This window comes from Clinocottus analis, unplaced genomic scaffold, assembly GCF_023055335.1.
Source record: "Clinocottus analis isolate CAN_PGR_092001 unplaced genomic scaffold, fCliAna1.0.p SCAF_7, whole genome shotgun sequence".
NCBI lineage: Eukaryota > Metazoa > Chordata > Actinopteri > Perciformes > Cottidae > Clinocottus > Clinocottus analis.
In genome coordinates, this window is record NW_027176229.1 from 13,444,186 (window position 1) to 13,458,614 (window position 14,429).

The 14,429-nt window shown below is 38.7% G+C and overlaps 1 protein-coding gene across 1 annotated transcript in view; it reads left to right on the forward strand.

Moving 5' to 3' along the window:
- adgrv1 (adhesion G protein-coupled receptor V1) overlaps positions 1–14,062 on the forward strand; it is a 95,956-nt gene extending 81,894 nt beyond the window's left edge. The window contains exons 92-95 of the mRNA XM_068604771.1: positions 3,461–3,582; positions 8,006–8,191; positions 10,245–10,422; positions 13,803–14,062. Coding sequence (XP_068460872.1) covers positions 3,461–3,582; positions 8,006–8,191; positions 10,245–10,422; positions 13,803–13,921 — 605 coding nt within the window. The 3' untranslated portion in view covers positions 13,922–14,062. The remainder of the gene's footprint in view (positions 1–3,460; positions 3,583–8,005; positions 8,192–10,244; positions 10,423–13,802) is intronic.
- Positions 14,063–14,429: the final 367 nt, after the last annotated feature.

The following is a 14,429-nucleotide window of genomic DNA, read 5'->3' on the forward strand; positions in this document are numbered from 1 at the left end:
GACTAGGTGTTAAATATGGAGCATCGAAAACAATGACTGAAGTATTGGCATAATAAAGACTCACAGAAAAATAAGTCTCATAAGGCATAAAAAGAAGAATATGAGAAGAAGGAAACATGGTAAAAAAAAAAAAATGTACAAGAGTTCAATCAGAGGAGAGCTGCAGTGGGAGCAGCAGAACTTGGAGCAGAGTGGAACGGACAGAGTGGTGGAAGTGGCACCTCGGTGAGGGCTTTTTGTGCAAACTTGGGGCCAGAGCTCTGTGTTTGGATCCTACTTGTGAAGTGAACTGTACAGTCTGTCCTACATAACACAAACCAGCAGACTACAGAGTGACTTAGCGGTGTCATTTTGAAGTGGTGCATTTTCCCTTTGGAATTGAAGCATTTATGTGTGTCTGGGCAACAGATCATTTGCAAGATGATGCCTTGACCTTGTTTCCAACCCCTCTTCTTTCTTTACTCTTCAGTTTGATTCAATTACTTCTAATATTCTGTCATTTCAGGCTTCATTTCATTACCTTTGTATGTATCAGAAACAGGTCAGCAGTGTTTTTTCTTGTCGTCCCTCATTTGCAGCGCTCATTACAGCAATGTTGGGTGTGGTGTTGAGGATATAGTCTGTTGACTGTGTATAACTAGTTTATTACACCCAATTGGCAACCTGCGTCTGTGAGAAAATAACCCTACTTCTAATTGGATTTACCTCAGTAAACATTGTGGACATGAGTTTCTGGTTTGTTTCAACATGACCAGATAGTAAATTAAGGTCCCATTGACAGTGAAATAGACAATAAAGCAATAAAGCTAACGAGTATTCTTTAAAGTATGCGTAGCTACCTTCTGATTGTCAGGTTGCATGGCATTGTCAGGTCTGGGTGTTTAACCCTTTTCATGAAAGTAATTATAACATTTTTGTTGTCTAGAAATGTGTTATTCAGCATTCAGTTGTACTTACCGCCACACTCTCATGTCACTCCTGGTTGCTATAAGACAAGCTGACAATGGTGAACTCAAGGTTTTTTTTTTGGTCTTCTTTGTAAGAACTACACTGATTTACTAGATACACAGTTGTTCTTCTTGTAGTCATGTTCTCCTTGATTATTTTCTCCTGAATAAAATAAAATGGATAGCAATGAGCCACTCTCTCTGTGGGGACGACTCACTTCTGACAGAAGACTCAGTCTGCTCCTGAATGGCAGTGCTCATTTTGTTTTATCCTCTAATTACACATTCGAATAATAGGTAACAAAAGGATTTTTCAAGATTAGAGGTACACCACAACCTGATATAGAGGAGGTGCAAGGACACATAAGTTGTAGTTTAGTCCCAACTTCATTAAAAGACTGAGGGTGTTGAACTCTCACACCATGAATCATGAATGGTACAAAAGACAGTGCTATAAAGGAATATAAATGTATCTGTTCCTGCCTTTTATAGATCAAATCTGATGAGCAGTACTCACCTCAACGTGTGCAGCGTGACATACTGTTCTGTATGCCTGACAGTACTATATCAGCCATGACAGAAAGTGGGTTACTTGCTACACGGGACCTCAGTTTAGAGGCACGTGCAGAGAGACCTCTCGCCGGTCCCCTCTTATCTTTGAAACACTTGACCCAGTCCAAATATAGCAAACGTGATTCAGCATTTCTCTGTGTGCAGAGTGGTGAGTGTTCACTTTAAACAACATGCATGAGCTTTTTTAGCATGAGGTCAACTGTTTGTATGGTTTTGTGGCAAGTGTGTGTGAGAGTGTTTTAGGGCTATTTACTAAAGTGTGTGCATATTACTGAGCTACTTAAAGTATAGAGAGGAGCACGGCTATCTCCAGAATAGTTGTTAAAATCACCTTTTAAAATGATACCGCTTTTTCAGTCCGACTACATGAGTCACAATCGTAACCTCACTCACCAAAGTGAGAGGTGACATGAGTCAAGCCGACAAGGTTTGTGGAATCAATATAATAATATAGTATTATTACTATTTTTATTTACGATATTATGAGGCTACTAGTATTAATTTAAATGTAATTTCCAAACATTTAAAAGCTAATGAAAAGAAAAGACTGTGAACTAACATTAGAACTTGTTTAATACCAGCCACAAATACATACCTTTTAATTTAGTGAGTTGATGAGAGTGATTTATATTTCTCTGTTCTATGTCCATGTTAAGCTTAAGATTTACAGTGTATATAAATGTTGCTTAACATGCTATATATGCCGGCCGCTGTGCCATTTCCACAAGCAAAATAATCGAGCACACTGACTCTTAGATCATAAACAGCTTTATTGGTAAAAGCTCAGTAGATGAAGCACTGAGTGGGTAAAATGGGAGTGCGGCCCTGAGTGCTTGCTTGATGGCATGCATCAGTGCTGTGCACCCTGAGGTTTTCTCCAAAGTTATGTTTTTGATCAGCCGCAATGTCAATGTAATCAGGATCCACGAGACTCTGCATGTGCTCATTAACACTCATGTAGCAGAAAAGACAGTGCTCCCCGATGCTGAATCGAGGCAGTAAGGAGTGGTTCATTAAACAGCTCCTAAGGCCCACTGCTGGCTCGAACACACTAATCCAATTTTTACTGACCCGCTTCAGAAACATGCAGCAAACAAGGGTTACTTTGTACTCTATATTACAAACTAGACAACAATAAATAATGTATATCATGTTCACCATTACAATGTATAAAGTAGTAAATGCTTGTGTGTGTGCGTGTGTGTGTACTCATCTAAAGTGCTATAAATAAGATAAAGTTTGCAGACGACACAACAGTCACCAGCCTCATCAGGGACGGTGATGTGTTTGTGTACAGACAGGAGGTTGAGTTGGCCCTCTGATGTGGTCAGAGCAACCTGGAGCTGAACAAGCTCAAAACTGTGGAGATAACAGCGAACTCCAGGATGAGCCCTCCAACACTAGGTGCTATAGAGCACTGTACGCCAACACAACCGGATACCAGATCAGCTACTTTCCACTGGCCATCACTAAAGTGTCAGAAACAAATCCATGGCAATAGTCCGGTCTCTATATATACCACCTACTTCATGTACATAAAGTATGACAATCTTTCCATATGTCTTCGAGCATCCTTACGCTCTGCATCATTGCACTATCATCTCCATTTAATTGACATTGGTTTTGTTTTATGTACATATATATACTTTTATATATATATATATATATATATATATATATATATATATATATATATATATATATATATATATATATATTTGTATATATATATTTGTATGTGTACATAGTAGTTGAAAGTTTATGCTTACCTGTGTGCTAAAAAAGAAAACGAAACAATTTTCTTGTTTGTATGTACATACATGGCCAATAAAGCCGATTCTGATCAAATCTTATCAACTGGATTTTACAGTAGTCATAAAATGGATGACATTCAGTTGTGTATTTTATTTAACTTCTGTGGTTGTTATCTTTTGCTCCAGAGGTGCCGCTGGTCCTCTACCTGTTCCTGCTCATCTCCTTGGTCTGGTTGTGGGCAGGACTCCATATTGGCTACAGGTACCTGTGGATGCTCATCCTGTACGTCATCTTCAACTGCTTGCTGGTGAGCGCATAGACTGGATTATCTTTTAGTTTGTTGATGTGCTTTCTGTCTAACCTGTACTTGTTTATTTGTTCATTTATACAGGTATTTCACTCGTACACTCTTGAGACTCTTGTGGATAAATGCATGTTTTGATATGCATCGTCAGGCTTGCAGTGGGTTGGATTTTGAGTTTTGAGTTTTGATTTTTTGCATTTCTTTTCCACTTAGCCCTGACACACTTAATGTTGCTGTTTAAAAACAATGCAGACTGACACAGGAGAAAACGTGGGGATTTGAGAGTGATTAAATGTGTGCATTTGTGCGTGGATTGTTAACTTAGAGAGCGAGAGAGTGATGAAGGCTACTTCATCCCACTTTGAAGCCTTTGATGTGTTGGTCCAGGCAGAGCAAGAAGAGCCTCAGGGGTGGCGAGAGAGGCAGGGTTATCACTGTGTCACATCTCTCTGAAGCCTTTCGTTGCGGGCGCTCTCTCTCTCTCTCTGTCGCCACTTTCCATTTGTGCTTTTGTTGTCTCTTTGTTTGATCCTCTCTTAAAATGCTGCTCCTTTCTTTATCCTGACTCTGTGCTCCGTGTATCAGAGGAGATGAAGAAAGCACGAGATAACTCTATCACCAAATATCTCTTCACAGATGTAAACGCCCAGACACTTATACTGCTCTCTACTATAACTTCAAACAGTGCTATAAGATACGATCCTCAATAACTAAAGGTTGGACTCAGCTAAAACCTCTGGTTTTAGTATTTGATAGCAATCTCTTTTAAAGATACATGTATCCATGGCCAAGTCAAAAATGCAATTTAGAGAAAACTCATTGTTTTGATCACAGCATTATAATGACCATCAGGATTATTTTTAGTTTATTCTTCATTATCTTAAACATTTTAGTTCCATATCGGTATCGCTGATGTCATTAATAATCATTACATGACATATTTTTTTGTCTTTTTAATATTTTTGTCGCACATGGCTGATCTGTGTTGAATAAGAAAATTTTACTCAACAGTTTCACTGAAAAACAGCCTGCTGTCGCTTCCTGAAAGCCAGAAAGAGCTGACAAACCATCCAGACACGTACACATATAGTGATAGAGGGTATATATATATATATATATATATATATATATATATATATATATATATATATATATATATATATATACACACAACTCAATAATGTCTTCTTTGCAAAGATATCCAGGAAGTTCTCCCAACACCACTCTCTTTAGTACAATATGCTCTTTCTTTTACATCAAGCCTGTAAACGTTGTGGTCTCTTCTGTCAACTTCTGAGAGACACCATCTGCTTGTAAAGTGTGCCATAACAGGTCTGTGGTAACCGGTGGTGATATGTGGCATCCACATGCCAAAGACAACAGTGTTGCACCAAAGTAAACTTCTCCTGTTGGTAAAGCGACTAATGAAGAGAAGTGAGGTCAACGGCAATGGTTGATGTCGCACTTAGCACTTGTTTATGAGCTCCAGTAGAGTTGGTCTCACTCTGTGACATCATGTGGTCAGTTTCTTCCACTGACCAATAGTGTGATGGTGCTCTTTAAAGTCAGCGGTCATCGGTTATATGACCAAATTTGTGAGTTCTGTGACACTAAGGGATTCAGTGACCAATCATTTCTCACGTTCCTAAATCACATATAAAACACCGATCACCTCCTGCCTCCAGCATAATCAGCTCCATCTCTACAGAGACAGGAGAAATACAACATAAAAGGACTTCCTGCCAGCCTAATAGATTGCCTCCTATTACATTCACTTTGACCTTGGTTTCAGGTGGGAATTATTCTGGGGTCAAGTTGGTCATCGCAGCCAACTTTTCAAACTCACAACAATAATGAAAAGCCTAAAAAAAAAAGAACTATGTGAATTGATTTTCAATCCTAGCTCCTACATCACAAGCTCAAAGCCCAGACTAAAACGGGAGCCTCTGGGATTTGGTCTGGGTCGGCTGAAGGAACGAGGAAGGATTCATCAGAGTGGAACAGACAGGTGAAGAGCCCCAAAGCCAAAGTGTGTCCAAGGACATTGATTAGCAGTAAACAAACTCATCTGACCCAGTTTTCACAAAACACTGCTTTGCCAAGATGCCATGTGTCAATAGAGATGCTGTTACCAAGCACAGTTGCAAACACACATTATGGAGCCAGCTTAATTTATTTTCCTGTGAAATGTAAAAGAGTTTTGTCTTATAGTGGGACTTCTAGGAATAAATGAAAGTTGGATAAAAGCAAATAGGATCCTAATAACGACACTATACATGTACTTCTCATCAAGCCCTCTGTACACCTTGAGTAGCAATTAGATCATGAGACTGATAAATGATCAAAGATATGAAATAAGGTAATTTATGTGTCAATGTGTTCTGGTGCCATTGCAGGAGGTTCTGATGAAAGGACTAATTACAAAATGCTTTTAAAATCTTGCACAATGAGACTTCACATCTATTAACAAACTTCCCCTTCCTAGATCTCTTCAAATTAGATTTCATTTTCAAAATCTTTGTCCAAGCAGATTCTGCATAACAACCTTTTTCTGGCAAATTATTATTCCACTGGCTGCCTATTTAAAGTGCTATTTTATCCTTTATTGAGATCTGTCACACTATAACTTTCTAGTGTGTTCATTGCCTTGAGGTCATGAGACGTTACACTGTAAGTCTCTGGAGCTGAGCCGAGTGGTGCGGCTGTTGTGGTTTCCTTCATGCCGTGAATTTTCCATTCGGAGAATTTTCCATGTTTACCTTGTCGTTGTTGTTATTGATGTGGCACATTTCCCAACAGCTGATTACTGAACACCTTTAAAAAGCTTGCAGATGTAACAGCTGTGCACAACTGTGTTTGGTGCAGAGTTTCCGTTGGTCTGCAGCGGGGTATTTGTTTGAACCAATCTGTAAAACTGATCACATTTGCAGTGATGATGAAAAACTAATTAGACTTCGCAAAGCATGGACCACTTTTTTTTATTTTTTACTTATTCCTTATGGTCCTTGTTTTGCATTAAACTACAGTGTTACTCTGGACCACAGCTGTACCCGATCTGGCTAAATTAGATAACAATAATCTAATCACAGCAGCACCACCCTTCACTATCTCCTCCAACGTTGCTTCCCCCTTTTACCCACCACCTTCCCTGTTCCTGCTGCTCTGTGCTTTCCATCTCCAAAGACGTGGACACTCCAGTGATCAGAGAACATTTACATAACAGGCCTATGGTAGTAAAGCCTGCTAATGACCTGTGCTAATCACAGGTCGGTCGCTGACACGTACACACCTGCACATGAAAACACACCTGGCTGTTTTATGTTATCACACAAGGGAGATCATTTCTTTCTTAATCTTTATACACAGAAAATGCAAGACAGTGCAACAACCATGCACAACAGTAAACCCAGCTCTTAACCCTGAAATGTCCCATATTTTAATAAACATACTTTTCTCCTTTTGAAGCTCATTCACGCTTGTCCTTAACGGAACATTAATGCACAGACACAGATTAATTTTTTTGTGGATGTTTGACACTCACAGACGGCTTATGACTCAGTTAACTGACTCTTTCAGAAACAAATGCATAGCTCAAGACCTCTGAGGTGTGTATTTGTTTTATCTATTTCTAGCTCTTCATTTGCCTTTAGCTCCCAAGATCACCGAGCCACTCAAACTCCTCCACCACGTTAAGGTGGCGATTCCTGTTATAAAAAGTAGTTTTTTCTGTCCCTCATGGTATTCAGAAACTTACTTAAGACCCATTTCTTGTCACTTAAATCAACAGTATTTTCATAAGTCTTATGGTCTGTATGTGAGGCTGGGCTATGCGTGTGTGTGCACCTGTATGCACACACATTCATTACATTTGTGCCATGCATTCTTGTGCGTTCTATCTCTGTCTCCTGTCATCGTCCAGTGATGACTGTTGTGAAATACGGCAGGGCCCCGTGATATTTGATACTATGGTGTTTTAGGGTAATTCACAGCCCGGTGCTATTGACCAAGAGGATTTGGTAATGACGGGGAAGTGGAGGAAGCAGACATACCAGGGGGCCAATGATGTCATGGCCCATGATGGAGTAATCCTCCATTAATCATGCTCGAGGAGAGACTTCTGCTAATGATTGCTTAGTAATAATGCATCCTGAAGAAGTATGACTTGAAACGGCACAATGAATTTTTATGTTTTAAATTATAACATATCTACATTCATATTTTAAACATTGAGTTCTTGAATCCCTGACATTACAAGCAACCATGAAATCTACCAGTATCAAAGACTTTTTCCGAATGAAGAGATGAGTCCAACAATGTTACAGAATCCTTGTATGAAACAGGCTTTAGATTGATCTTATACTAAGGAGCTCTAACAGACGAACAGCGCCATGGAAAAGGTTGCTAATGCTTTCCTCATTCTTTACAGGGGTTGTATGTGTTTGCTGTGTACTTCGTCATGCACAACCAGCTGTGTTGGCCGACTAAAGCCAGTTACACAGTGGAGATGAGCGGCCATGACCGTCCAGACTCAACCTACCAGGGAGGGGGGCCCACCACTGTGGGGGGCGACATCAGCAAATCAACTCAGAATCTCATCAGCGCCATGGAGGAGGTATACACACAAACACACGCAAACAGGAAGAAAAAGAACACACCTACACACACACACAGGTAGATCTAAATAGGCCATCAGAGATAAACACACCAGATTGTATGGATTTACACCACTTATCAATGCCATGTTTCATACTCTAATGCTAAGCAGTTTTATTTTTGTTACACTGCACTTCATTTTCAACTTCTAACTTGGCCTCTTCCCTTTGAAAGAAGACTTAAGGGTCACAAAGGGCTGAACAGGGGTCAGAAAAAATAAATAAATAAGAGTGTTAAAACCAAATTGACAATTACAGGGCCAAACATTTAAACAGAACAAATATAAAAAGATAAAAAAGGATTTTAAATAGTAGGTCATATAGCATGTGTTTAACCAAACGCTAATTTAAATAAGTATGTTTTTAGTCAAGTAAAAAATGAAACAGCAAACCGTAGAGGAGCAGGCAGATTTTTTTTACAGAAAAGGCAGTTTTAAAATATAGGCCTGTAGTTCGAGGGCAAAGCAGGCTCTGAGTTAGTTTTTTTTAATAACAACTGGAGAGTGGCATGTTTGAAATAGGTGGGGACACTTCCTGTAGACAATGAGGAATTAAAAATCTATGTTATGGCAGGACCAATAATTGGCAGGACTTTCTGAAATAGAGAAAATGGTATGAAATCCAGAGGGCAAGACGATGGTTTGATTTATTTATTAAGTCCATGAACTATTGTAGGCTGATAGGCTGGAAAGAGTCCAGAACAACAGGAGATTGAGAAGAGCTACAGTTGGGTGAACAAATCCCATGAGCAATACCAGACCTAATCGCCATTACCTTATCAATAAAAAAGGTAAGGAACTTATTACACTCGTCAGTAGAAAAGCAAGGTGAAATAGCGACAGGTGGTAAAACAATGGTGTTAATTGTGTCAAACAAAATCTTAGAATTTCTCTTTGAGAAAGAAATGAAGTGAATTAAAGTGGATGTGACAGTTCTGAGGTGCCTTGCCTGGTGGCTGAATTCACCTCACTGACACGCTGTGTACCGGTTACAGCCCAGAAAGCTTCAAAAACTCGTAAAACACACCCACGCCATGTACACGGACAGATGAGGAATTCCTTATAAATGAACAGAGTGGAAAACATGATGGTTTATCTGGCTGTTGTTGAAAAGACTGTGGTGCACGCTTAATGTGATATTCTTTTCTCATGAGACGACTTCCTATTGTCAGTTCCCTCTTTTTATTTCACAATCTGCCATCTTTTTTTCTGACCATCACTTCTGTTATTTGCTCTGTGGACTCATCTATCTAATCTTTATCCCCCACAAACAAAATACTACCTTTGGACTCTAAATAAAATACTTTCACCTGTCTCACTGTGCAGGCAGCATAATTTATGTTGGGCTGATATAGTATGAAACCCTTAACCCAATGACCAGGCTCTCACCCCATGAACCCACTGTGACCCTGTCCGTTGGCCTTAACCCTTCGGAGTGCTGGGGCAACATGCACTCTGCCTGACCCTAACTCATCACAGACACGATTACACGGCTGACAGACGTAGCCATTCTCTGAATTAAGCATGCGTGCGTGCGTGCGTGCGTGCGTGCGTCTGTGTGTCTGTGTATTAATGATGAGAATGTTCAACCTGGTTTTGCACTGTGTTGGTGTGAAGTTAATGTTTTGGGGTGCTGAACTAATCATTATAAACAACGCATGAATACATTTACTCTGCATAAAATATTTAAGTAACTGGTTGCAAATCACTTGAAAAATTATTTTAAATGGTGCTATATAAGTTGATTGATTCGATTAAATTGAATACATTTTCATGTTATTTTAATTTTAATAACTATTGATAATACTTTGCTGCTATTAAAGAAAATTGTTGGATTAAGTATGGTTTATTAAAAGGAATGTATTATGCTTAACGTTTCACAGTGTGTGATTAAACATAAAATCATAAAAATCAAGGTTCAATCAAAGTTCTCAGGTAATAGTAGTGTAACACCAAGACAGGCACATTGTGTATGTTCTCATAACGGATGTATATGTGTATCTGTCTGTTTCAGGTGTCAGCAGACTGGGAACGAACGTCGCTGCAGCCCAGCAGTCAGCCCAGCGGTGTGTTTAAACCCAGTCCTGTGATGGGGACGTACACCACAGAGGGAGGCTTCATCAACAGCAATCTAGTCATAGCAGACGAGGAGTCGCAGGAGTTCGACGACCTTATATTTGCCTTAAAAACCGGTGAGGATGTTTGACAAATGAGCTCAAAATGTTGCTTCCTCAAACATGTTTAAAACTCGACCTAACTTTCTTGTTCACTATTAGTTCAGCATCTTCATCATAACACTTGAATTCAAAGCCAGCTATTTTTCCCGAAAATTGCAGAGATCCAAACAAACTCCTAATAGTATATCTCAATGATATTGCACATTGGTTTCAGTTTATTAATTAGTTTGGCCTACTTTCAATCAGTAGGTCCTGTTGAGCAGTATTGGGGCAACATAGGTAGGCAACAGCACGAACAAAGAGCTTTCCAGCAGATTATGCAGCACTAAAAACGCATGACAGGGACTCAATATAATATTAAATTTTCTCTTTGGTATCAATCGTGCTATCACCAAATTGTTTACCAAATTGTTCACCAAAGAGTTTACAGGTTCCTAGTTCATTTTTGTTCAACAACTTCTCCTTCAGACTGTTTAACAAGATGAATTTGTTACATTTTGAGTCAATCAATGTTGCCTTCGCTAAAGTTTGATTGAGAACATAAAAGCATCCTGTTAAATATAAAAAATACTACACTGTGCAAAATAGTCACCACAGTCCAATGAAGTGCGTTGGCTACAATACTATTTTAAACATTAAAGTAAGAACACAACATCTTTTTAAAATAAAAAGGCATGGCGCCACATTTACTTTAGTCAAATACAAAAATATAGTTTATAAAAGTTAGATTGAATTATAACAGAGAGAGCGAGAGATTATAAAACTTTTGCTTTTGGTGGTTAAATGACAGTATTTGTGTCTGGGTATTTGATTATTCCTTCGTGTGCATACAATATAACATCTATATTATCTGTTACGATTAGCCCTACTTAGTCATTCCTCTGCTAAGCCTAAATCTCTTTGCTGCCATGGAAACTATTCTTCCTCTGTTGCCATTCCTGTTTAATGAGCTGAGGGCCCAAACTGCTCACTGATACATCACCAACACACACTCAGACCGTCCTCTCCTCGCTCTTTGAAATCACAGAGTAATTGCCTCACAGTGTCTGAATAGGAATCAGGCCCAGCAGGACAACAGCCAGAAACAGCCTCAGTCCACCAGGACGAGACTTTTCTGCTGTTAATGTAGGGCAGTACCAGAAAGAGACTCTCCACCTGAACAATAACCACTTTAAAACAAGTACAAGAAAGATGTGATGCAGTGACGCTTACGTCAATCGAATTTGAGAAGCTGCTGTAGTCTCAAATTTTTAATTGACATCTTATGTATTTTGTTGTTTGGCACTGTCTCAAAGAGTGAGCCTTATTTGCTAACATTTTCTGTCAGTATTATGCCTTTTTTTATGTACACTTTTGAGAAAATATAGGACTCATTCATCGTGAACATTATTGAGCAACGCCATGCTTCTGATGGCTTTGAGCCATTGAAGCTCCCGTCCTGGGGTTTGATTTGACTTTGCAGAGACTTTTGACCTGTTTGGGACACAGCAGGCTTTAAATCTTGAAACCCGTATTAAACTTTACTTTGCTGGAGCCTCACAGAGTCTGTTCAGGTACCTCCGTGCAGCATAGGCCTATATGTAGCAGCACTTAATACCTGCTAGCATGCATCCCAGAAAAACAAAACTTGTAACCATGGAAATATCCAAATTTAAATTTTGTCCGAGCAGGTGTGAGTTCGAGGGATTTACGGGTGTTAATGAATGCGGATTAGGCTGAGAGGATAGTGTTACACTTAGCAAAAAGCTAACCTCTCACCCCTTACTTTAATGTGGCGACAGCCCAAATCAGAACCTGTGTGTGTGTGTGTGTGTGTGTGTGTGTGTGTGTGTGTGTGTGTGTGTGTGTGTGTGTGTGTGTGTGTGTCTGTGTGTGTGTGTGTGTGTGTGTGTGTGTGTGTGTGTGTGTGTGTGTGTGTGAAATAAACTAACAGTTGTTGCAGCAAGACATGTGTCTCTAAGCTCTTCTACCAACCTCTCCCTGCCATCCTAATTCTGGTCTCGCGTTCAACCTTAAATAGCCTTGGGGCTGCAGCGAATAAGCAAGAGGGTTTATTGGTCCCCTCATCAGCAAACTCAGCTGTGTTATGTTATAGTTTGTATTATTGCTGGAGCAAAAAATCAGATTTGCAAGATTAAATTGAGTGAAATTGGGTGGCTCCTCGCGGGTCTCTGGCATGGCCCTAAGAAAATGTATAATCATTAATCAAAACTTTCATAACAAACAATCTTCTGCTAATCTTGAAATCCAGTCACAGTGACGTTTTATTTCCCACTTTCCCTGGTGATCTCTGACCTTCTCTTTTCACATACGTGTCACTCTCAAAACTTTAAACTCAACCATGTCAGTTAGCAGTACAGATAATTAGCTAGTAAAATTATATAATAGGGCACCACAGGTGTCAGTCAGTAAGTAGCGCTGTAATGAGGTTCTTTGCACTTCATTTGTTAGAGAACCATTAACACACACACAGAAACACATTCGTACTTTCAGCACATGTACTATAGTACGACTGAGAGCTGATCATTGACACTTTGGTTTTACTGTGAAAGGGCAGCTTTTTCATATTACTCAGTGTAAGAAGGAGCTGTGACTGCATGGTTATGTCCCAGGAGTCATACGTCTCCGTATTCTGTAAGTGAGCATTCCACCAGAGCACCTACCTTTGATTTGCTTTATTGACAACACCCTTATATGCTTATGAAATGCAATGTGTCACTTACTAGAACATTAAAAGTCTTGGACTTTTTTCCCATTATTATTACAAGCACCTGCATCAAGACACAGACAGTTATTTAGTGTAATTTATAAATATTGTAAAATAGGAATGTTAACACTAGAAAAGTGCATAATATGAACAAACTATCAATACAGGTCTCTTTTCTGTCGTTACCTGAGAAAAAAAAAATCACATGTGTTATCTTATAATATAAAATATTATTTCTTTTTGAATCAAAAAAATGTTTGTGATTTGTTTTTCTCCAATGAATTGTGTACTATTTCATGCATTGTGAAAATATTCAGAAATGCCTCACAGAAATCCTTTTTTATCACTTGCTGGATCCATAAAAAAACATTGTGTTTGGCATGTTGCCTAATTTTTCTCTAACATATAGTGAACTCTGGAAGTTCTCAAGATATCCTACAAACAAACAGCACTGAACATATATGGTAACTTTCTTGGTGGAATTAACTATAATTTATTATTATAGTATTTAATGAAACTGTGCATATGAGGTCACCCACTGCTGTTGAGTATTACGGTATGTAATTTACAGAACTTAAAGACAAAATGCATGCACAGGTAGTGCCTAAATTATTGCACATGATAAATAACACAGAAAAGTTCACAGGTTTGGATGGAAGTGCAATCTGACGTTCTCTGTCTGTTTTAGGGACCGGCCTTAACATGAGCGATAACGAGTCCATCCCTGGAAGCCACGACGGAGGGAGCATATCCAACTCCCAAATAGTTGAGCTCAGACGAATCCCCATCGCCGACACACACCTCTAAGCTCACACAGCTCCCAAGTCCTTTCTTCTTCAGAAATGAATTACAACACAATATTTTTATATTATGAAATGCTTCTGCACTAAAACACTGTTTTTCACATTTTCATATCGATATTTTAATCTTTATGGAATTTTTACTGTACTGTTCATATATATTTATAGACATATATATATATATATATATATATATATATATATATATATATATATATATATATATATATATATATACATTCAGCAATTTATATATGTATGAACCTATACATACATGTTTTACTAAATTAATTTTTTTAAGTCCTTGATGGAGTTGTTTACTATATGTATATTTGGACTGTTTTTTTCTGTAGAATCTTAGCAAATGAGATCCAGCCAGATGTGTATGTCTCAGCAGAACCACTGCTGCTGAGGATGGACATTGTGTAACATTGTTAATAAACAATTTACCATATGTTGTATATTTGGCTTTGCTGATTCCTTTTTTACTACTCATGAGCTGTCAAAAAAAGGCA